The 26,881-nt window shown below is 36.6% G+C and overlaps 1 protein-coding gene across 1 annotated transcript; it reads left to right on the forward strand.

Moving 5' to 3' along the window:
* The first annotated feature begins 2,954 nt into the window (after positions 1-2,954).
* On the forward strand, positions 2,955-3,542 carry LOC120125784. The gene has a single exon (XM_039144127.1). It carries the CDS (start codon positions 2,955-2,957, stop codon positions 3,540-3,542), a length of 588 nt encoding a protein of 195 aa, XP_039000058.1.
* The last annotated feature ends 23,339 nt before the right edge of the window (positions 3,543-26,881 follow it).

Below are 26,881 nucleotides of genomic sequence, written 5' to 3' on the forward strand. Positions count from 1 at the left end.
CGGCACATATTTCGATGTTATCTCTTATGTTACACTCTGAGGTGCATCGAAATACACTGATCAAGGTTTTGAACGAGAACTTTATAGGGAAAAAATACCGGTGGAACGAGTGGACAGAATGATGAATCACATCAATGCATACAATTTCATTTATTTCTATGATGATGAGATACCCGAAGAAGGTAAAGACAGATGCAAGGCATTACACATTACTGCCCACTGCAAGGGAGTTATCATCTTCAGGGTGTTAATAGATAATGGATCGGACCTAAATGTAATGTCATTTGCCAATCTAAATAGACTTTCAGTGGATACCACCCAAATTAGGATTTGTGGAAACGTCGTGCAGACATTTGATGAAACTGATCGCAAAATCATGGGGAAAATGATGATCCCTCTCAAAGTTGGCCCTACGACATTTGAAGTGGATTTTGTCATAATGAACATTCATCTGAGTTATAATTGCTTTTTGGGGAGACCTTAGATTCACATGGCTTGGGTAGTTCCTTCTTCCCTCCACCAAAAGTTGTGGTTAATTACTAATGGAACTCCAATGACCATCAAGGTAGAAGAAGATATCATTGCTTCTATCACTACTGATGCACCATACGTAGGGGTAGATGAGAATGCACTAGATTCATCATTCCAGTCTTTGGAATTTGTCACTGCCACTTTCATTCCTGAAGGAAAAAGAATTTCCATTCCTCAACTTTCAAAGAATACAAAAATGTAGTTAAAGGAAACATTAGCTCGAGGAGCAAAAGTTGGGAAAGGCTTGGGGAAGAAACTGCAAGGCATCACAGAAGGGTTGGCCCCAGTTCCTAAAAGGAATTATTTTGGCATCATATATAGGCCAACCTACCATGACAGAGTCAGGGATGCACAAAAGCTTAGGGAAAGGTGAAAAGCAAGAGCATAAGGAGAAGGTGTTATTTGGGGACCTATAGTTATAGAACCACTCTCCAAAACTTTTGCATCTGGAGGATTTGTCACTGAATGACTAAAAAAACCATGGGACGATGAAGAAGTAACAATGATTGAAGATTTGATGGGAAGCTGAGCATTAATGCCATCACATATGATTCTACTGAAGAATGCCCATTTGCATTGATTCGTCCATGTTCTCATGGTTATATTTTGAACAACTACAGTATTGAAGAACTCCATGTATTCTATAAGAACTCTTCAAAGTAATGCATAATAACAACCATGTCTCTTTTTGACTTGAATATATATTGTTATTCATCATTACTTTAATGAAATGATGATTTCTCTTTATTCTCTCCATAGAAAATATCTTATTCAATTCTTTAATTCTTTATTATTTATTTATATTTATTCTTTTGGTAGATATCAAATAAAATTTATTGTCCAACATCGAATATACTCATTTTCCATTCGCAGGTCTCCAGATATCAATTGTTTGAATAATGATATTTTCAAACCATAAATTGATTTTGAAAATGATATGTGTCTAAAAGAATATGAGGGTTATAAGGATGAAGAGAAATGCGATTTGAACCCTGAACTTGTTAGAATAATAGAACATGAAGATAAGCACATTTTTCCCCATAAAGAGAAAATTGAGATAATGAATTTAGGGACAGATGAGGATATAAAGAAGGTCAAGATCGGCATTTTGCTCTCACAAAAAATAAGATTTGATCTCATAAACCTTTTACAAGAATGCAAATATGTGTTCGCCTGGTCTTATAAGGACATTCCAGGATTGGACACTGATATTGTGGTACACAAGTTACCAATAAATCCATAATGCAAACCTGTGCAACAAAAGCTTCAAAGGATGAGGCCATATATACTGTTAAAAATAAAAGAATAGGTAAAGAAATAGTTTGATATCGGTTTCCTACTGGTAGCCAAATACCATAAACGGGCAGCTAACATAGTGTCAGTTTTGAAGAAAGATGGCAAGGTTCGAATGTGTGTTGACTATCGAGATCTCAACCAAGCGAGCCCCAACGATAATTTCCCGCTCCCACATATTGATACCTTGGTCAACAATACCACTAGACATGCTCTTTTCTCCTTCATGGATGGCTTCTCTGGGTACAACCAAATCAAGATGGACCCTGAAGACATGGAAAATACAATATTTGTGACGATGTGGGGCATATTTTGCTACAAAGTGATGTCTTTCGGAGTAAAGAACACAGGGTAATGTATCAACGAGCCATGGTTACCTTTTTCCACGATATGATGCATAAAGAGATAGAAGTATACATGGACGATATGATTACCAAGTCACAAACTGAAGAAGAACATGTAGCAATCTTAAAGAAGTTGTTTCTAAGATTAAGAAAATACCAGCTAAAACTTAATCCAGCCAAATGAACTTTTGGAGCTACTTCAGAGAAGTTATTGGGATTTGTATTAAGTGAAAAAATGATAGAAATAGATCTCGATAAAGTCAAAGCAATTTTGGAACTACCACCCCTTAGAACACAAAAAGAAGTACGAGGATTTCTAGGAAAGTGGAACTATATTGTCAGATTCATCTCTTAGTTAACCGATAAATGTGATCCAATCTTCCCATTACTGAGAAAACAAAATCCTGAAGCATGGGATGATAGTTGTCAAGAATGTTTTGATAAAGTTAAGAGTTACTTGACAAACGCTTCGGTCCTAATGCGACCAATCCCTGATAAACCATTGATCTTATACTTGACTGTCTTTGAGAAGTTAATGAGATGTGTATTGGTATAACATGATGAAAATGGGAGAAGAAAACGAGCCATATATTTCCTTAGTAAGCAATTACTGACTGTGAGACTCGATATTCTTTAATCGAGAAATTGTGTTGTGCTTTAGTATGGACTACAAAGAGGTTGAGATAATATTTGTTGTATCATACCACTTGGTTGATATCAAGGTTGGATCTATTAAAGTACATGATGGAATCATCAGCTCTAACTGGAAGAATGACTAGCTGGTAAATGTTGTTGTTTGAATTTGACATAGTCTACATAAATCAGAAAGCGGTGAAAGGAAGTGTCATTTCTGATTTTCTAGCAAGCAGAGCATTGGAAGATTATGAACTAGTGAAATTTGAATTTCCAAATGAGGACCTAATGAGAATATTTGTTATAGAAGAAGAAGAGGTTCCAAAGGATGAAGTTTGGAAAATGAATTTCGATGGTGCCTCAAATGCTGTGGGACACGAGATTGGCGCAATACTAATTTCACCTGAAAGAGATCATTATCCCTTTACCAGTCGGCTCGCTTTTGAATGCACAAATAACATGGATGATTATGAAGCATGCATCATGGGTATTCGAACTACAATTGAGCATAATATTAAGATCCTAGAACTATTTGGTGATTCTCCTCTAGTTATTTACCAACTTCACAGAGAATTGATGACTCGGGATTCCAAGTTAGTAGAATACAAGAATTTAGTGATGGATCTGATAAAGGAGTTTAAAGAGATCACTTTCACCTATCTCCCATATGAAGAAATTAAATGGCGGATGCCTTGGATACGTTGGCTTCCATATTCAAGGCTAACGATTAGGCTCGAATAATGCCCATTCAAATTAGTATAAGAGAAATATCGGCTCATTGATGTAATATTGAGGAAGATTGACTATAGGGTATGCCCTCGATGGGGATATCATTTATAAAAAGGGCAAAGATCAAGTGCTATTGAGATGTGTAGACAAGATTGAGGCCAAAAAGATATTGGAAGAACTCCATTAAGGGATTTTTCAATCCCATGCTAATGGCTTCAGAATGGCCAAACAAATCATGAGGTTTGAGTACTATTGGTCAACCATGAAAGGAGATTGCATCATATTTGCTTGAAGATGCCATAAATGTCAGATCCATGATAGCCAAATATATGTTCATCTCTTACCGCTCCATGTAATGACCACACCTTGGCCATTTTCAATGTGGGGCATCGATGACATTGGGGCAATTTCACAAAGGCTTTAAATGGACATTGTTTCATCTTAGTGGCCATTAATTACTTGAAAAAAATGGGTCAAAGCTGCCTCGTACGCTAATGTCACAAAATGAGCAGTTTGCATATTCATAAAAAGGGAAGTTGATAACTCCGTAAAAAGACTTAATTTCTAGTCTTTTCACTTAAGTTATTGCTCGTCTAAACAAAGTATGCACATCATTTTAGTTACATTTAGTTTCATATAGGTTATGTTAGCTTGTGGTGGATAAGTTTTGCTTCGACAAGATTTATTTGGTTTGACTGGTGTTATTGAGGAGAAAGGGTTTGTGTGGATTGTGTATGTGCAAGAAACATTTCAGTCGTGACAATGTAATTTGCAAGGGCCAATGGAATAGATAAGAACGTGAGGAGAAGATTTATCTCATCGAGGCAAGGTTTATCTGAAGAGTCTGAAACGAGTATGATGAAATCGCCTATGTCACACGCCAGCTGGATGAACTACTTCACGCGCAAGCAAGCTTTAAATATTCTGACAGTCGCCAACCGCCTTTATTTTTAAGCCTGGGAAGATAACAATGGTTATTTAAGGAATCTCCAAATTATGCAAAGCCTAGGAGATTCTTCCCTATAAATAACCATTCGTAGCCGCCAAAAGAGGCAGGTAAGGAAGAAGAGAGAAGAGCTTTACTTAAGGCGTGAGCAAGCAACTACAGTGCATTCCCACCATTTACCAATCAACCTTCCTTAGTATCCTCCATATCCAGGCTGTAGCAGAGCGGTTATCAGGGCTCGAGAGAGGCTGATCACCAAGGTAAGCGTGGTGCTGATCAGAATTGTCGCAACAGAGCCCCCAATTTTTGGAGTCGTTCTTCCTTTGTTTTTAATCTCTTTATATATTTGGGGTTGTATTAAACTATGATACTTGGATGAATGTTTTGATAACACCATGACTGTCTTACTTGGTGTTAAACTTTGTTTTTTCTAAACAATTATTTTCTATTTTATGAATGATGAATTATGTTTTTGCTCATGACTGTTTTGTTCATTATTTGAATATTTTACCTTGACACTGTAAGAGCATTGAGAGATCGCCTGGGGTGTTGGTAAAACATGTCTTGGCAATCTAAAAGCATCTAGAGATCGCCTTTTGTCTAGATAGTGATTCTTAGATTCGAGAGAATTAAGATAGATCTATGTGAACAATGGAATGAATCCAGGATGGTGAAGTTCTAACTTGTCTACCTTAGAGATAAGGAGCGTGTTTCAATCGACTAAGAGGGATAGACACTAGAGTATGATAGACAACGCCTATAGTTCATGATGAGAGGTATTGCTACAACAACAGTCTGACAAACCAAGGGTTGTAGTTAACGCTGAGGAGTATTGCCATAGCAACAGTCTAAGAATACCTAGTAATCCTGTCAGACAACTTAAGCAAATCATAATAATTCAATCTAGACTTAGAGTAATTGTTGTCAATACAAAAGTTTAGCATAAGTGCTCTGTGATAAGTCTAAATATGTGAGGTTGTTGAATTATAGTTAAATCAACACTTGTCTTTATTTTGTTCATTTCAGTGTTTTGCATATTTATTTTACCCCGGACAAACTTTTCTGCAATCTTTATAACATTTCCTTATTTTATTAATATTAGTTTTTAAGTTGACAAGATAGTAGGAATTAGTTTGTGACTATTAGTTCTAGTTGTGGTGAAGATAAATTTATAAACCAATCCCTGAGGACACAATAACTTACTTACCCTATATTACTTGATTTGATTGTGTATACTTGCACAAAATTGCTTGCCTTAGCATATACATTTACAAGCGATCAAGTTTTGGCACCGTTGTCAGGGATTGACAACTGATGAAATTTTTATTCGCCATAACAAGTTTTTCTTTTCACCTTATATTAGTCTAACATAGTTTACTATTTTTTGTAGGTTTTTATTACATGACCCTGAGATCTACTGGTAAACCTTTGGAACCATTCGACCCTGAAGTTTAACATTCATTCAGACAAAGGCTACGTGCGCAAAGAACCAGAGAATAATTAAACCAACTTCAAATGCAAGACAACATGGGAGATCTAGGACCTGATGCATCAATCAATCTTCAAGTTGTAAGGACAAGAGAAATATGAGATCATTTGAACCCAATCCTCGATGACCTCAACCCATGCATAGTGGCACCTGAAATACAAGCAACTCATTTCGAACTTAAACTGATGATGTTGGTGGTTCACCCAATGAGGATACTAGACAGCATGTTCTTGCTTTCTTTGAAGTATGTGATTTGTTTCGACAACAAGGAGTATATGAAGATGTGCTTAAACTAAAAGTTTTCCCTTACTCCCTACGCGATAGAGTAAGAACCTGGCTCAGCGGAGTTCCTTCCAGCTCAATGGAGTCATTAGCAGACTTATGCAAGAGTTTTTTACTTTGATATAATCCTCCCAATATGAATATACATCTTCGCAATGACATTGCAAGTTTTTTCCAAGGAGATGATGAATCAATGTACGAATGTTGGGAAAAATACAAAATTTTACTTCGCAAATATGTCAACAATGGATTTCATGATTGGATGCAAGTGGTGATGTTTTACAACGGAGTTAATGCACCAACTTGAATGATGTTAGATGCCTCAGCAAACGACACCTTACTGATAAATCACCCGAGCAAGCCTTTCACATTCTCGACAGGATAGAAAATAATGATTATTAATTCCCAAATACAAGATTGGGAATAGGCAGAAAAATATCTGGAGCATATGAATTAGAGGGTAAGGATTCAGTAGCTGCTCAACTTTTTGCCATAACTAATATCTTGAAAAATTTGCAACATCCGAATGAGGTGAGAGAAGTCAAGGTGACCACTCACGCATGCATATTTTTTCACGGCAATCATCATGAGAGTGAATGTCCAGAAAACCATGAGTCAACCAATTTTGTGGGCAACTACAACTGGAGTAATAATAACCCCTATTCAAACACGTACAATCCTGGTTGGAGATAACACTCGAATTTTTCATGGAGTAATCAAGGGAAAATAACAATCAAGCAGCAAATTACAAGCCACAGTAGAATAATTCAGACCATCAATATTTTCAGAATCAGAATCATCAGCAGCCCTGACAAAACAATAAAGGTATAGCTTCTTCCTCTAATACTAATTCCAATACTAATTCCTTGGAGTTATCATTGCAGGAATTTATGGCCTCGACAAAAGATTTCATGGCCTCCACAAAGACCTTGATGCACGAACATTCTGCAATAATTAAAAATCAAGGAAATTTGTTACAAAGCCAATCAACACTTTTGCAAAGCCATAGTTCATCTCTAAGAGCATTGGAGAATCAAGTGGGACAAATTGCTACGACATTACATTCTCGCCCACAAGGAAATCTCCCTAGTGATACTAAGATCACTAAACATCATGGAAAGGAGCAATGTAGTGTACTCATACTAAGGAGTGGAAAACAGGTCAACCAAAATAACAAGTTTGGGGGAGAACACCTAAACAGTCCTCGCCATGGCATAACACAATCAGAGGATCGAGCTGAAAATGATGAACAAGATGAAGCGCCTGAAGAGAAGGAAAGGAATGAAGGCCCAGAGAAACATCGTTCAAACAATGAGAAATTCATGGCCAATTCCAGAGATTCCTCAGCACCAACAGCAGACATTGTGAGACCTCCACCACTGTTCCCTCAACGGTTGAAGAAGCATGATGATGACATTCAGTTCAAGAAATTTGTTGATGTTCTGGACCAGTTGTATATCAATATGCCCTTACTTGAAGTTATCGAGAAAATGCCTTCCTATGCCAAGTTTCTTAAGGATATTGTTACGAAAAAAAGAAAGGTAGAACGTGTTGCCATGGCAACAGAAATCTGTTCGGAAGTAAGCAAACTCCCACTAAAACAAAAAGACATTGGCAGTTTTATAATACCATGTTCAATTGGTAATGACTTCATAGGACGAGCTCTTGTTGATTTGGGATCAAGTGTAAACTTGATACCAAAGTCCATATTTATAAAACTAGAAGGGTATCAAGCATGTCCAACCAAAGTTATCTTCAGTCTTATGTACGGTCTGAGGATAGAATAGAAGACGTCATAGTAAGGGTGGACAAATTCGTATTTCCAGTTGATTTCCTCATCTTGGATTGCGAAGTTAATGAAAACGCACCAATCATTCTAGGACGACCCTTTTTAGCCACTAGAAGAATCCTAATAGATTGTTAAAAATGAGAGTTCACAATGCGAGTAGGAGAGCAAATCGTCACCATCAATGTATTCAACTCCATGAAATATGTGGACGATTCAGAGGAATACCAATGCATTAACAAATTAGAAGAAAAGACAATCCTTGGACGTGGTGAATCTCTAAGGCTCGATGAATACAATGCTTTGTACCATGACCCTACAACCGAGATGCATGAACCAGAAAATTTTGGCCCAGGCAAATTATTTTCAGAGGACAATTCTGAGAATCATGGCCCTAACAACAGAAATATGAACAATGAGTGCCCTAAAAATAACAAAAATACAATATACGGAGGAAAGACAAATGATCAACCAAGTCTTCTTTATAATAAATCATGTATGAGATTCGAACCCTTAGTTTATGATGAAGTTAACTCTCTATAGTCATCTTTACAACATGCATTGAAATTGGAACTTAAAACCTTTCCATCCCATTTGAAGTATGCATACCTAGGAGTTGATGAAACTTCACCAGTAATAATATCTACCAATCTAACCTCCAAATAGGAGAATAGTTTGTTAAATTTTTTGTCCCAACACAAAAAGGCCCAAGGATGGGCAATGGCTAACTTGAAGAGAATTAGTCCGGCCATATGCATGCACAAGATCAATCTAGAAGATAGCCATAATACTTCGGTAGAACCCCAAAGAAGATAATCCAATCATGAAGAAGGTATTCATGAAGGAAATTATAAAATGGCTAGATGTAGGAGTAATTTATCTTATATCCGATAGTTCATGGGTTAGCCCGGTGCAGTGTGTGCCAAAGAAGGGTGGTGTAACCATGGTTAAAAGCGAATATGACGAGCTCCTTACCACTAGAACAGTCACGGGCTGGCGCATATGTATTGATTACAGGAAGCTTAATAAAGCCACAAAGAAAGACCATTTTCCCCTCCCTTTTATCGACCAAATGCTTGATAGGTTAGCGAGAAAAGCATTTTATTGCTTCCTTGACAGATACTCAGGATATAATCAAATAGACATAGCACTGGAGGATCAAGAAAAAACCACTTTCACATGCCCATATGGTACCTATGCATTTAGACGAATGTCGTTTGGGCTGTGTAACGCCCCAACTACCTTCCAAAGATGCTTGATGACAATCTTTTCAGACATGGTGGAAGAATGCATGGAAATATTTATGGATGACTTCTCTGTCTCAGCTGATGATTTTGATCGATGTCTCGGCAATTTATCCAAGGTATTGAAACGATATGAAGAAGCCAACCTAGTACTGAATTGGGAGAAATGTCATTTTATGGTAACTGAAAGAATAGTGTTGGGCCACAAAATTTCATGCCAAGGCATTGAAGTCAATAAAGCCAAGGTGGAAGTGATTGCAAACCTTCCCCCACCCACTAACATGAGAGGTATACGTAGTTTCCTTGGACATGCAGAATTCTACAGGCGGTTCATAAAAGATTTTTCTCAAATCTCTAAACCCTTGTGTCTTTTGCTTCAACAAAATCATCCATTTGAATTTACTAATGCTTGTTTGCATGCCTTCACATATTTGAAGAAGAAACTCTCGGCAGCACCAATTGTTATCCCACCGGACTGGAATGAAACTTTTGAGATCGTGTGTAATGATAGTGACTATGTAGTCGGAGCGGTGCTAGGGCAATGAAAAAGTAAAATCTTTCATGTTATCTACTATGCAAGCTATACTCTTAATGATGCACAAGTAAACTATACCACCACTGAAAATGAACTCTTAGCAGTAGTATTTACATTCGATAAGTTTAGGTCATATCTAATAGGCACTAAGGTAATTGTTCATACAGATCACTCTGCCATTAAATATTTGATCAATAAAAAAAGATGCAAAGCCTAGGCTAATTCGATGGATATTATTACTATAAGAGTTTGATTTAGAGATCAAGGATAGAAAGGGTACAGAAAATCAAGTGGCAAACCATTTATCTAGGCTATATAACAAATCTGATTATCCTGACATAATAGAAATTCAAGAGGATTTCCATGATGAGAAAATATTATTTGTCACGGCTGCGCCGTGGTATGCTTCTTGTTAGTGGTATTGTTCCTCCTGATTTATCTAGCCAGGGCCGAAAGATGTTTCGATATGATGTGTGACATTACTACTGGGATGAACTGTTTCTATTCAAGCGATGTGGAGACCAAATAATCTGAAGATACATTCCAGGAGAAGAGCAGAAAGATACTATACACCAATGTCACTCGTCACCATATGGAGGGCATTTTGTTGGAATGAGAACAGCGACAAAAGTGCTTCAGTCTAGATTCTATTGGTCAACCTTGTTCAAAGATGCACATGAATTCTATAAATCATGTGATAGATGCCAAAGAACAAGGAACATATCAAAATGGCATGAGATGCCATGGCAAAATATTCTAGAGATTGAACTTTTCGACATATGGGAGATAAACTTCATGGGACCCTTTTCCCACATCATTTGGAGATTTGTACATTCTCTTGGCAGTGGATTATGTATCCAAATGGGTTGAAGGCATTGCAACACCTAAAAATGATTCCAAGATGGATTTAAAATTTTTGTATAAAATTATATTCACACGCTTTGGAACACCACGAGCTATCATTAGCGATGAAGGCACACATTTTGACAATAAATTGATTGCCAATGCACTGAAACAATATAGAGTGCAACATAGGATCCCTATGGCGTATCACCCTCAAACTAATGGACAAATCGAACTGTCTAACCAGGAAATTAAACAGATCTTTAAGAAAGTGGTCAACCCAAGTCAGAAGGACTGGTCGTCGAACCTAGATAAAACATTATGGGCCTATCGTACAACGTTCAAGATAGTGCTGAGAATGTCCCCGTTCAAATTGGCCTACGGAAAAGAATGCTATTTTCTTGTTGAACTTGAACATAAAGGCTACTAGGCCATCAAAAAGTTAAACATGGATGCTCAGCTTGTTGGAGAAAGAAGACTCTTGGAACTGAACGAGATGGATGAAATCAGAGCACACGTATTCGAAAACGCCCACCTATACAAAGAAAAAAACAAAATGATAGCATGACAGAAAAATATTGCCAAGACATTTTTATTCTGGGCAACAAGTAATGCTCTACAATTCACGTCTTAAGTTATTCCTAGGCAAGCTAAAATCACAATGGTCAAGCCCGTTCATTGTATATCAAGTCCATGACAATGGAGCAATAGAAATCCAGAACCAAGACGATGGTTCCATCTTCAAGGTGAACGGGCGTAGGCTAAAAGAATACAAAGGAGTCCCAGTCATGCGCGACAAATAGGCATCGATGGCACGTTTGCCAAAGAGTTTGCCTTACTTACTTGAACAAAATTCGTTTCCTAATCAACGAAAATTTGAATTTTGTACATAAATAAATTAAGTTATTTTTTGCTTTCATTATCAGTTTAGTTTTATTTTCTTTATTTATTGTAGACATGCAGAGTACACGTGGCAGTATGGGGAGATAGAGCATGCATGAAAAGAAAGGAAACCCTAGGGTAAAAGGTTTAAGCGGCAGAATTAAAGAGGGAAAACAATCTTTTCCCCCACTTTATATCCAATCATATATTTTTCGTTTAATGCAAAATCTTTTCCCCTTGTACAAAGATCAATTTACCCCGAAACTACCCATTACTTTCCAGAAAAAACCGCCAACTCTTTCTTCTTCTTCTTCATCGTGCCTCACTCTCTCTCTACCAAGCAAGAACTTTTTCTCTCTCTCAACAAAATCTTCCCCGTTGCCACTGATTTCACCACACCAACAAAGTACCATAGCCAGATCAAGGAAAACCCCAGCCCCAACACAAAGCTTTGAGCGCTTCCAAACAGCCGAAGCACGCCTCAAAATCCTCTAAAAATGACAAGTGTATTTGGAAGATGGGTTTGTCTTTCCAACCGAGGATGAAGAGCCGTTTGGACTAGAGGTAATAGACGTGATAAAGAAGAACAACTAGGAGAAGTTCGCTCGCCATCCCAAAGTTGTAGCACCAGTGATGGTAAGAGAGTTCAACGCCCATCTCGAAGACCCGCCCATTCACAATGTATATGTCCGAGGGAAGCTCCTTCGATTCTCCCCTTCATCACTCAACAGATACTTTAAGTTGGGGAAATTGGAAGAGGAGCACACGAAATTTATGGCTGATATAGACCAGGAAATGCACATCAAAGTTTTAGAAGATCTATGCTTCGGGTGGGCCAAGTTCGAAGGGAATGCTCTAACGAGGAAGAGAGTCGATCGTTGAGCCCTCAAACCGATTGTGAAACTGTGGAACCATTTTCTAAAAGGCAAGCTTATGACAACATCTCACAACACAACTGTGCTCGTGAAAAGATTGATGCTCTTGCACTCGATAATATACAGGAGGTAGATCGATGTTAAAGAACTCATATTCGATCAAATCCACTAGTACGCCAAAAGAAACCGGGCCAATCTATTGTTTCCCAACTTGATAACCGCACTGTACAGGAAAAAGAAGGTCTCTGATGAGCCTTTTGAGGATTTCATTAAATCCAATGAGGGTATCAAGAAGAAAAAGGTACCCGAGCTAATGCGTTTCGATGACAGTGCCCCACATGAAGGTTTGGAGCGGGGAGCAAAATCAGTTATCGCGGCCAGAATGGTCGTAGTGGTTATGTACACGTGAGAAACGCATGAGATGATAGGGCGTTTAGAGGATCACATGGAGATCTTTTTTGAGTATGTCAAGGAAAGGGACGTGCAACTTAACGCCTTTTTTAAAGAGTTGCTCCCGGTCACAACCACCAACCTACCACTCTTCCCCAGCGTTATCCTCAAATACAATGCTGGCGACAGCACATTCCATGCCTCGACATCAAATGTCCTCCCAAACGTACCCACAGACCTCGCACCACTGGCAACCCATGTCTCGCTTGTACCAGAGGAAGGCCAAGGTAACACAGAAGAGTTCCTCAACTCATCATCTTTCTCCACCTCCGAGAGCAGTCAAGATACCCCACCCAACTTCTTATCCGATGAAGATTTCACTCTAGCCCCGAAGTAACTCGATCATGGTCCTATTTAGTCCCCTGTCAGTCAAGCAATACCAGTCCCAGAAGTAGCTCAAAGTCCAGCACTAGTTCCTACACAACCGACTCTTACTACCGAGAAACTAACATTAGCACGAGCCTCGACCAGCAAGAAGCACATCAAGTGAATAGCAGACCGTATCCTTCAGTCGTTACCCTCGACGATAGAAGCAGTAGACTCAGGATTAGAGAGTCACTCTCCTCCCAAACGACGCCGAACGAGGGCGTCCAGTCAAGCCACCCCACCACAATAATTTTCCATTCTAGTTTTTCTTTTTCGCACCTGTATATAGCATCATGTAGTTTTAGTTATCATGCATTGAGGATAATGCATCCCTCAAGTGTAAGGGAGGTATTATACCGAATTGATGATAATTGGTTGAAAATTTTGGTTGTCATGGCATAAGCATGTTAAGATTATTGTTTGAAATGAATTAAGGATGCCCGATGATGAATGCTTAATTTGATTTCCTAGGCTAGAATTATTGTTAAGACTGTCTAAAGAAGAGAACCAACCCTGGGCCTGATTCTTTGAAAATTTGACAAACAAGATTGTAGGTTGTCCCTGCTTAAGGTAATCTGTAAAATTTTTAGAAAAGACCTTTCTGCTTGCCGAGACTTCAAAAATATTTTAAGGGTAAGGTGAAACTCCCTAGTGTTTAAAACTTGAAAAATAAAAGGGACACTCCTCTATGCAAAGGCATAATCAGAAAAACTCCATAAGAAATTAAGAGTAGCCTAGGCATATGAGTGAATAAAAGTACTCACAGGATGACTCTGCCCGACTAGCTTGGGGGTGGAAGGTGTGCTCCCTTTCACCTAGAGTGTGGGATGGTAGGTGTGATGAACTGACTCCCCGAAAATTAAAAAAAAAATAAAAAGTTTATAAATAACTAGGAGTATAAACTAAGCTTGACAAATAATTTGATCCCTTGACAACCCAGAAAGCACCTACTTTAAGTTTTCTAGTTACCTTTATGCATAGACTGTTTACAATCACGCAGACACAATAGCAAGGAATCCTGACTAGGGAAGGGACTTGACTGATATGACTGTCGAACATGCTGAGACCACCTATTTTTGCTGATGGCTAAAATCTCAAACCATATTATTTTCTTAACATTGCTTTGCTATGACAATTTTAATTTTCTTCTAGCTATTGTACATTGCTTGAAGACAAGCAATAGCTTAAGTTTGGGGGTGTGATAACTCCGTAAAAAGGATTAATTTCTAGTCTTTTCACTTAAGTTATTGCTCGTCTAAACAAAGTATACACATCATTTTAGTTGCATATAGGTTATGTTAGATTGTGGTGGATAAGTTTTGCTTCGGAAAGATTTATTTGGTTTGATTGAGGCTGCTGATGAGAAAGGGTTTATGTGGATTGTGTATGTGCAGGAAACTTACTGAGGAATAACATTTCAGTTGTGACAATGTAATTTGCAAGGGCTAATGGAACGGATAAGAACGTGAGGAGAAGATTTATCTCGCCAATGCAAGGTTTATCTGAAGAGTTTGAAGCGGGTATGACGAAACCGCCAATGTCACAAGCTAGCTGGATGACCTACTTCACGTGCAAGCAAGCCTTAAATATTCCGCCAGCCGTCAGCCGCCTTTCTTTTTAAGCCTGGGCAGATAACAATGGTTATTCAAGGATGACTTTTTTGATAGCACCATGACTGTCTTACTTGGTGTTAAACTTTGTTTTTCCTAAACAATTATTTTATGTTTTATGAATGATCAATTATGTTTTTGCTCATGATTATTTTGTTCATTGTATGAATATTTTACCTTGACACTGTAAGAGCATCGAGAGATCGCCTGGGGTTTTGGTAAAACATGTCTTGGTAATGTAAGAGCATAGAGAGATCACTTTTTTTCTAGATAGTGATTCTTAGATTCGAGAGAATTAAGATAGATCTACGTGAACAATGGAATGAATTCGGGATAGTGAAGTTCTAACTTGTCTACCTTAGAGATAAGGAGCGGGTTTCAATCGACTAAAAAGGATAGACACTAAAGTAGGATAGACAACGCCTATAGTTCACGCTGAGAGGTATTGCTACAACAACAGTCTGACAAACCAAGGGTTGTAGTTAACGCTGAGGAGTATTGCCATAGCAACCGCCTAAGAATACCTAGTAATCATGTTAGACAGCTTAAGCAAATCATAATAATTCATTCTAGACTTAGAGTAATTGTTGTCAATACAAAAGTTTAGCATAAATGCTTTGTGATAAGTCTGAATATGTGAGGTTGTTTGAATTATAGTTAAATCAACACTTGTCTTTATTTTGTTTATTTCAGTGTTCTACATATTTATTTTTCCTCGACCAAACTTTTCTGCAATCTTTATAATATTTCCTTAATTTATTAATAGTAGTTTCTAAGTTGACAAGATAGTAGGAATTAGTTTGTGACGATTAGTTCTAGTTGTGGTTAAGATAAATTTCTAAACCAATCCCTGAGGAGACGATAACTCACTTACCCTATATTACTTGATTCGATTGTGTATACTTGCACAGAATTGCTTGCCTTAGCATATACATTTACAAGTGATCAGAAATCATTTATAGTTATGGAACACTAGAAATGATCATTTCATATAATGCATTGAATCTGAACAATGACCTAATGAAGGAAGTCTACACAAAGTTCAAGATCAAACATCACAACTCGGCTCCTTATTGCCAAAAAATGAATAGGGAAGTGGATACAAAAAATAAAAATATCAAGAAGATCATCATGAAAATAACTTAAACATATAGATACTGGCACGAGAAATTACCTTTTGTGCTGCTTGTTTATCACACATCTATTTGCACATCGACTGGGGTAACACCATTCTCTCTGGTATATGAGATGGAAGAAGTTTTACCTGTTGAGGTAAAATCCCTTCTCTACGAGTATTGCTGGAGGTGAAACTAAACAAGATTGATTGGATTTAAAATAGGTTTGAACAGTTGAATTTGATTAAAGAGAAAAGTTTGAGGGCTATCTACCATGGCCAGATGTATCAAAAAAGGCTGATACGAACCTATGACAAGAATATCAGACCTCGAGAATTTCACGAAGGGGATCTAGTGTTGAAAAAAATTTTCCATATGCAAAAAGACTTTCGTGGGAAGTGGATGCCAAATTGGGAAGGTCCCTATGTTGTGAAAAAGGCTTTCTTAGGAAATGCTTTGGTTTTGATTGAAATGGATGAAGAAGAATTATCTAATCCTGTGAATTCTGATTCATTCAAGCGATATTCACCTAAACAAAAAAAATGAAAGAAAAATATATAAAAATGAATAAAATAATTGAGGGAGGGTTCAAGATGAAAACCCAACATGGGCATCTTGAAACCAAAAGAAGATTCGAGTTGAAAATCCACAATGGACGATTTGAATGTTCAAGATTGAAATGGTGAATTCCCTCGGAAGCCTAACAGTTAAGGGAAAGGCTCTCATACTCAGACATCCTTAGTACGATCTGAATCTTCCAAACACATGTTAACTTTCAAGAAAGACTTGTGGTGAGGAAATATGAGGACTTAGCACTTGGTATCGACTGTATTCAATCTTTATTCTTTCTGTAATGTTTTTTTTTTTCTTATCCCAAAAGATTGTACTTTCTCATTACCTCTTTTTAATAAAATTGTTTAAATTTACCTCATTGTTCCTTTATATAAGCACCAAAATACTGATCAACAATAGTATTGATTATTATGCCTTAATCTGAAAAGTGTTAGAGTATGGGGATTTCAAAACAGGTATTTACCAGAAAGCACATGCAAAGATACGCTTCCCTAAATTATTTAGCAGATCATTGAAAAAGGAAATCGTCTCCCAAGCAAAGAGATCAAAGAAGTCCCAATTGAAAGATGCAAAAAATGAGATGTCATTTAAATCAAATTTTCTCGAAGGAAAAGTCAACCAGTGATCGAAAAGCCAACAAGGAAAGATAAACTTTCTCTCGGGGTAGATTAGAGAAACCAAGTCGAGCAATATTTGACAAGGGGTTAAGAAAGTAACCACAGTAAGAGCCCAGACAATGGCAAATACAAAAATCTCGCATGTCATGATCATAGAATATATGAGGTCCCAAATGCCAAGATCGAGCTATGCATAATCATTTAAACATGTCATGTCAACTTGCATTTAGATCATCTTTAAGGCATATTGCATATTGCAAACATGAAATCATAACATATAACCTTTTTAACAGGTTTTCAGGATTATTCTCGAATCAATCAGTGGTAACCATGACTAGACCTCCTCAACGACAATAAGCAATGCCATCGTTAAATTTGACCCCATGCAACGATAAGCTCTCCATGAAGAAGCGATGCCCTTTTCAAAAGCAATTCCTCTTCACAAAATTAGACTTCCTCAGCAAGAAGGAACAATGTTATCTTTAGATATATACTTTTAAGAACGACTAGTCATCCTCAGCAAGAAGGAACCATGTCAAATCAAACTGTCAAAATATGACTAGATCTCCTCAACAAGAAGGAGCAATGTCATCATCATATTCGAAACCGAGCAATGATTAATTCTACTCAACACGAAGGAGCAACGCCGCTGTCAATGGCAAAATACTACGAGATAGTCAAATTTCCTGAATGCGAAGGAACAATATTGTCTAAGATATGCCATCATTCGAATGCGACTAAGAGTCATCATGAAGGAACCATATCAAATCGATCCATCAAAATACGACCATACGTCCTCAACGTGAAAGAATGGTGTCATTTTTAGATTTCCTGAGAAAAGAAATTATTAGGATATGACCAAGACGTCCTCAGCGCAAAAGAACAGTGTCATCAGACGAATTCAACCTCCGGAAACAAGCCAAATTTCTTAGTGGGACAAAATTAGTGTCTTTGATTCTTTGTTCCATTCTCGTCATACGACAACGGACAAAGAGGGGCAGTAGACACCTAATTTTGTCCAAAATTTATTATTATTATTATTATTATTATTATTATTATTGTTATTATTATTATTAGTTATTATTATTAATAATAATAATTATTAACTATTATTATTATAAGTATAATAATAACATATTTGTTTATTGGATAGATCCAAAATACAAACAACGATCCAAATATCACAAATGGAGCCCAAATTACAAACATAACCCGAAGTTCACTCAGCCAGCCCATGCATAGAATTCTAAACCTGATTAAGGTTTTCATCCTTAGAATCTGGCATCGACCATCTACAGCCATTGGATCTGGCCTAGATCTAATGACCTAACACTTCATATATTAGGGTTTTGAAGACCCTCCAATGCCGCTCCTTCACAGCCGTTAGATTTGATTTTAGATCTAACGGTCCAAGATCTCCCTAAATTAGGGTTTACCCCAGTATATCACAGCTATCGCCGCCACTGATGGAATCTGGACCGTCCGATTGGCACGTGAGATGCACACGCTCATCGTCCAGCACCCCCACCGCGTGAGCCGTTGTCGAAGACACCCCATATCCATCGTCGTCAACAAAATCTGACCACACAGTGAAAATACACCAAATCATTCAACAAAAAATCCAACAACCCATTTAAAATACAATTAAAATCCCACCAAATATGGGATATTAACTAGGAAAATCATTCCCCTATTTCAATACCTTATCATTCACATCCAAAAATCACCCCTAAATGGACATACAAGATATTTCGGGGGAGCACTTCGAACAACCAAAAAAAAGAGAGAAAAAAATGAAAGAAAAAAACCGTAAAGGAAAAAGGGGGAAAGTTTACCTATTTGCAAGATCCAAGTATGTTCGGCTTTATCATAGGCAAGGAAGCAAGCCACCGAAGGTAAAAAGTTTTACTTTTTCCTTCGGAATAGGGATTTAGGCTTAGTGGGTTAGGTTTTAGTGGGAGACAGATGAGAAGGTTAGAAGAGGGAGGAATAGGAAGTTTTGGGGCTTTGTTTCTCCCCGTGGCCACCGATCTATAGTGACCAGGGAGTCTCGATGGTTCACCTCCCTCGGTGGGGAGAAGGAAAATTTGAGAGAGTTTACTCTCTCCAAGGGGGAAAGGAAAAAATGAAATGAGAAAAATGAGAGGAAATGGATGGTTTTGGCATGGGTTTTAACTATATATATGGGGAATGAAACGATATAGTTTAGGGTGGGGGTTAGAGTGTATTTTAGCGCATGGCATAATAGTAGTTTCAGTCCTTCTTACTTTGTAACCTTACCTTTTGGTTATTGAATGAGTGCTATGTTATTTTGTTTCGAGTTTTTATCTTTCAATGTTCACATTTAAGTCACAAGTTTATATATTATAACATGCTTGCTCATATTCGAATCTAACCCTAAGGTTTACGAATCTTTTGTTTTGGTCACCATTTTGTATGAATGTCTTTAGGTAGAATTGTTATTTACCCTTCCATGTCCGTGGTTTAGTTTATTTTAGTCCTTAATACTATTTATGGTTTATTTATGTTTATAGTACAATTTTTTTGTTTAATATCCTCGATTATGGCTCATGTTTATTATTGGTATCGTTGTTTGGTCTTTCAAGTCATTGTTAATATCCTTTGAATCACCAAATATGCCTAGCTTCTTTTGTTTGTATTCTGATCTGAAATGATTCTTTGCCTTTATTTCAGTCCTTTATATATGTATACATATTCGTACGTGTGCATAATATTATATGTATACTGGGGTTTTATGTATTTTATATGGAATAAATGTAAATTATATTACCCATACACATTTCACCATGATATATTTATTAAATATTTTTATGTATCCTTTTTATACACTGAATAAATATTTATATACGCATACATTAAATAAATATCATTAGCCCTATTTACAACTAGATATTTTTTTCTTTCTATATTTTTTATATCTATATATTTCAATTCATATTTATTTTTCATCATACTCCTTTATTTATTGATATTTTACTCGAATATTTTCAAGAACACTTATTTGTAGAATGGGAGTGGAAAGTACTGTTTGATCGAAGTAGTGTAATCCGATACGACGTTCGAACGTAGTATAAACTTGAAAAAAAACTCGAATGCTTTTTATGTATTTAATAAAATGATAGTAATATTTTTATTTTATTTTATTTTTTATAATATTCTATTTTATTTTTATTTTTTATTCTATTATATTTAATTTTAGTATTGATGATGTATGTGTCGAAACGGTTTTTAAACGAGGGGATGCGAGATTTTGGAAACCACACCAATTTTTAATTATTCTCTTTACGATTGAATTTTTAATTAAAAACAATGCGATTTTAGAAAACCTCTCGTTTCGAAAATTTGGGATTTCATTCACGATAAAAACACAGGTTCGAAGAGTCGCCACCAATCTTTGATTAGGGTGTGATTGGGCACCCAGAAATGTTTTGCCATTTTTATTAAAAATTAATTTTAATTAAAATGACAAATTGAGGTATGCGTTACCAAAATCTGAATTCGGGAGTCGATTACGCGTAGAGAAGGATTAGCACCCCCACGGCGCCCTAAATCGGTACCTCGTCGATTAATTAATGTCTTTGCAATGAAATTTACAAATTCGAGTTTAATTTAGTTTATGATCTCGACAAAATAACAACACATGGATTTTACAATATTTAAAATCACCAAAATAGATTAAATTAAAATTACCTAACCTTTAGAAAGATAAAGAATATTCGATTATTTAAAAATATCGAGACCAGATCTTAAATAGTTATAACAACCTTTTCCCGATAAATTTAAATAGCCGAACATTTCTTTATCTTCCGTTCCCAAATTTTAAAGTGATAAACCAATTTTTAGATGTCACTAATGGGATACATTTTTAATTTAAAATCGTTAGAAACTGACCTCTAATAGTTAAGACAGCCCGCTTGAAACGATTTAAATTAAAAGGGTATTACCCTTAAGCCAATTATGTCGTATGGTCGAGTTATGCACGTGAGACTATCATACAAAAAAAATGATACATATTCAAATAAGTATTAAAGTCTAAAATACATATATAACTATATACTAAAAAAACCATTATGATGTTAATATGCCACTAATATCTTTTATACTAAAAAATAATAACTACAAATATAATATAAATCTCATTTACTTAAGGCTAAAAATAAAATATAATAATATAAAGCATAAAAATGCACATACCACATACAAAACAATAATATAAATGTCACAACTTAAAAATAAAATTAAATGTACTGCCAAAAGTCTAATCTTAAATTTAATATTGCCAAAAAGGATGAAAATAACAAATAATGAAATTAAACTACCAAAATGTAAATTGAATAGTACCTTAATTAAACATATTATATAATTAAATAATAAAGTAACAAAATTACAGACCAAATATAAGAACAATCATAAAATAAACAAAACCATAAACTTAAGACTAGAAAGAAAAACACTTAAAATATGAATACCAAAATAAAAACATGAAAGATTCAATTGAAGGACTAAAACATAACATGTCTAAAACTAAAAGATTTTACACGCTATTATCCCATTTATAAAATACTTGTAAATTAACCCACTAAAAGGCATGTGTTTGGATGTCAAACGTGTTTTGCTTTTATAATATATATATATAAAAGTTAAAAACAAAACTAAACCTAATTTATTCAATATGTTTTTACTTTCCTTTAAAACAAAACCAAAACCATGTGCCGTTATCCCTTCCCCCACTCTCTCGTTGCTTCCCTCTTCATTCTGTACACATCTGAGACCAAGATTTTTCATGGTCAACACGCCGTCAACCGAAACCTTTACAAAAATTCCATTACCATCAGCTAGCCACCAAACGCTACTGGCCTTATTTGCTCCGACGCCTCAAAAATCAACCGGGTAAGTCACTAATTCTAACCCTTTTTTATTTACTTTGATCTAAACTTATGAAAGCCAACGCTGCTAGCCTAAGACTCCTAAGGCTTGGACGATGTCAACCCTTGTTCTCGGTTCCTAATTTGGTGAAAAGAAAACTTGGATGATGAACCCAGGTAACAACATCGAATCTCTTCACTTTTTCTTTATTTATTTTTTTATTTGTTTCAAAACCCGACTAAAAAAAATTACCTTCTAATCTATTAGTTTAGTTAATGCTTAATACTTTCGAAATGAAAAAAAATGCTTGATTTCTGGAAAAAAAATAGAAAACGCTTCGTATAGCTCTCTGTCAAAAATAACGAAAGGGAAGGCTCTCTTTTCCAGTTTTATTAATTTAGAAATAAACACACACTACACTATAACGCCATATAAACATTAAAAGAAATTTAAGGAATACCTTAAAACTGAAATTTATTGACTTCAAAAACGATGGGGAAACCCCCAATTTCACTGCTTGATCCTTGAATACAAGAGAAAGAATAATCCCCTTCCCCACTGTTTTTTCCGTTTTTCTTTTTTTCGTCGTTTCTGCCCCTTTTTATGTCACTGTTCCCTCCAGTGTTTTCCATCTTCCCCCTTTGAAAAACCGAGCCCCTCTCCATTTTATCAATACTTTCTTTACCGAATACTTTGTCTGCATGTTGATTTTCTCTGCGTTTGGTGATATTTGGTTGAGCAAGTATTGACTTTTATGTAAATTTTGGTGGCTAATTAATTTTTCCTTGATTCGGTGCATTATTGACTTTGTGCAGATTAGCTCCAACAGTGGCGATGGCTTGAGATATTTGCGTGATTGGTTGCTACTCATACACATGGATGGGAACATCTCTTATGCTTAAACTGCTTTATTTTTGGGCTGCTGGATTTTTATTGGGCTTGCATTGGGCTCCGGGAATTCTTTTTTGCAGTGGGCTTGAACTTTAGACCTACATAAATAATGTAATTTGTATTAATAATAATAATAATAATATAATTAATATTTTTAATATTTTTAAGCCCGGTCAAAAACGGGTGTCTACAGCTGTCCCTCTTTGCACATTCTTGTGTTAACAAGAATAGGACAAAGACGAAAAAGACATTGAGTTTTTGACCAGTTCCATCTTCGTGCTTTAAAACTTGATGAGGGATTTGCTCCCTCTTCTTTGAACAATCTTCGACCATTGGGTTTGCTCCCTCTTGCCTCAGGGAGTATAAAACTCAAACAATCTTCATAAAACAAGTCCGTTCTCTATTCCTTCAGAGAGTATAGGACTAAATCTTCAACAAACGTGTCCGTTCCCTATTCCTTCAGAGAGTATATGACTCAATCTTCAATCAAACGTGTCCGCTCCCTATTTCTTCAGAGAGTATATGAATTGAACAACCTTCAACAAACGTGTATGCTCCCTATTCCTCCAGAAAGTATAGGACTCAATCTTCAACAAATGTGTCTGCTCCCTATTCCTTCAGAGAGTATAAGACTCAATCTTCAACAAACGTGTCTGCTCCATATTCTTTCAGAGAGTATAGAACTCGAACAATAATCTTCCTACGAGACTGCCCAATTTTCTTCAGGGACTAGAACTCGAACAATAATCTTCCTACGAGACTGTCCAATTTTCTTCAGGGACTAGAACTCGAAAAATAATCTTCCTACGGGTCTGCCCAATTTTCTTCAGGGACTAGAACTCGAACAATAATCTTCCTACGAGACTGTCCAATTTTCTTTAGGGACTAGAACTCGAAAAATAATCTTCCTACGGGTCTGCCCAATTTTCTTTAAGGACTAGAACTCGAACAATAATCTTCCTACGGGTCTGCCCAATTTTCTTCAGGGACTAGAACTCGAACAATAATCTTCCTACGAGACTGCCCAATTTTCTTCAGGGACTAGAACTCGAACAATAATCTTCCTACGGGTCTGCCCAATTTTCTTCAGGGACTAGAACTCGAACAATAATCTCCAACGATCGCGTCTGCCCCCTATTTCTTCAGAGAGTATAAGACTCGAACAATCTTCAACAATCACGTCTGCCCCCTATTTATTCAGAGAGTATAAGACTCGAACAATCTTCTTTTGCTTCACTACTTTTTGTGAAGGCTTTATTTTGGTTTGTTTCAAAGGTCGAACCTGAAAATCAAACATTATCAATCATTAATGTATGTTTGAAAATATTATACTCGAACATTCTGAGTTCGAGAAAATTTCTGAAAATTCATCTTCATCGCGAAAACTCGTCAGAAAGCCCTTAGATACATGGATCTATTCTGGCTCAATTGTTGTCATCATTCTTTTTAGGAGTTCAAAACTAGTCATCATCATCTTGATGCTTCAATATATTTAATCTTCCACTATCATTGGGAAACCTGTAGACATTTAAGTCACCATGCAATGTCATGATCCTATTCATGCCTAAAATGTATGCGATTACGCAATTCAACACATTTTTTCTTCGAAGGAACATCATCTTCTTTGATTCTGATGAACCTCGATTTCGTCTTGGGCACCGACATTTGACCAGTTCACCCCAGTTAACAATCTCAATGTCATATCTCTCGGCTTGACGGGACTTTGACTTCTTTCTTTCTTGAAACCCGCCAGTACCCATGACCATCCTGATGAATGACAATCTCTTTGGGTCATATATTAATGGTTGGAATTTTATATGAATCCCATGATTTCTGCTTCCCGCAGCCATACAAACATACATGCTAAAACCAACGTTACCTTCAGAATACCTTCCTTTTCAACATCTTTTGCATAACAATACAAAATGATCTAATGTACCACAAGCTAAGCTATATGTTTTAACTTTTTCAAAATCAAATGCTTGTAAAAGGGGAATTGAAAAGGAAAAATATCTCTTTATTTATAAATGCAAAGAATTTTTAGCAACTATATGGCAAACTTTGAACTGGAAAAAGAACAAAAGGATAGGCATATTCAAATATCAATAACACAAATGCTTTTGAACTTGCACGCCGTTAGAATGACACGAGCATAGCTTCTGTCAAAAGGAATTCCAAAATTGTGATGACACCTAAGAGTGCAAAGCTACTTCTGAACCCTAAAATCTCCCATTATTGGATGCCGTAAACCAGTATTGAATCTCATGTGCATTCAATTTCTCCTCTGGTTGCTTTCATAGAGACTCGTTAATCTTTAGTCTCAATCCTGATCACCAACTATCATTGTCACTACTCATGTCATGAGCTCTTTCCACTTCCAAAAATAATTCAGAACCTCCACCATGCACGAATTCTGAATTTAACTCAAGCCGCCCTCTGCGGGTTTTCAACTTGATCTCATTTGGTTTCAAAATGCCCTTTTCGAGTTTGCATCTTGAACCCCCTTTTATTTTTTTTTGTTTTTTTCTTCTTCTTTTTTTTCTTCTTTTTTTTATTTTTTCCATTTTTTCTATTTTTCTATTTCATTTTTTCATTTTTTCATTTTTTTCATTTTTTTCATTTTTTTCATTTTTCATTTTTCATTTTTTTTTATCTTTAAGCAAAACCCCTCTTAGTTGCGTCGGATTTCACTGGATAAGGTAATTCGGACTCATCCATCTCAATCAAGACTAGAGCTCCCCAAAAAAGGCTTTCTTGACAACATAGGATATTTCCCACTTGGGCATTCAATTCCCTCGGAAATCTTTTGGAACGAGCAATATCCTCCTGAGCATCAGATCCCCTTCATGGACTTCTCGAGGGAGAACTTTCTTACCATGTGCTCGTATCATCCGCTTCTGGTATATCTGACCATGACAAATAGCTTTCAATATATTTTCTTCAATTAAATTCAGTTGGTCATATCTGGCGTGTACCCATTCTGCCTCCTTTAGCTTCACCTCTGACAAGATCCGAAGTGAAGGAAATTCACCTCAATAGGTAGGACAATTTTCATCCCATAAACCAAAGAAAACAATTGCCCCAGTTAACGTCTGCACAGAAGTCCGATAGACAAACAGAGCAAATGACAACTTCTCGTGCCAATCTTTATAAGTTTCAGTCATCTTCTCAATAAGCCTCTTAATGTTCTCATTAGCTGTCTCTACTGCCTCAATCATCTCCGGGCGATAAGTAGGGGAATTATGATGCTCTCTTTTGAATTGCTCATAGACAGACTTCATCATCTTGACGTTTAAATTCTATGCATTGTCAGAAGTAATCCTCTCCGGTAAGCCATATCTACAGATGATTTTCTTCTTCAAGAACTTACATACCGTTGACTGGGTAACACTCCCATAGGAAGCTGCGTCTACCCACTTGGTGAGGTAATCAATTGCTACCAGAATAAAGCGATGATCATTTGACGCTTTCGGCAAAATAACATCCATGCCCCCACATAGAAAACGGCCACGGGGTTGTCATCACATGCAACTAATGAGGAGGGGTGTGCATTCTATCTCCGTAATTCCATTAGCATGGGTACCATATACTCCTTCATGTACTTCAAGAACGATCTTGGCATCTTCAATGTCCACACACTTTAATAGGACTTGATTCAAGTTTTTCTCGTATAGGGTCTCCTCATTGGGCACATATCCCGCTGTCATTCTTGGTCGCCTACTCGGGATAACTTTGATACCTTATATATTGCAAGATACCCTAATACCAAGGCCTTCTATCTTCTTCTTCTTCTTCTTCTTCTTCTTCTTCAATACTAAAGCAGTGGGGTGAACACTCATAAGCTTTTATCTCAATAGGCATCATATTTGCATGCTCGTTCATCTTAAAGGCTGCTGCCAGAGGAGCCAATGCATCTGCCACTTGATTTTCTTCTCTGGGGAGGTAATTGAAAGTCACTTA

Source organism: Hibiscus syriacus, unplaced genomic scaffold (genome assembly GCF_006381635.1).
Source record: "Hibiscus syriacus cultivar Baekdansim isolate YM2019G1 unplaced genomic scaffold, ASM638163v2 tig00110443_pilon, whole genome shotgun sequence".
NCBI classification, from domain to species: Eukaryota; Viridiplantae; Streptophyta; class Magnoliopsida; order Malvales; family Malvaceae; genus Hibiscus; species Hibiscus syriacus.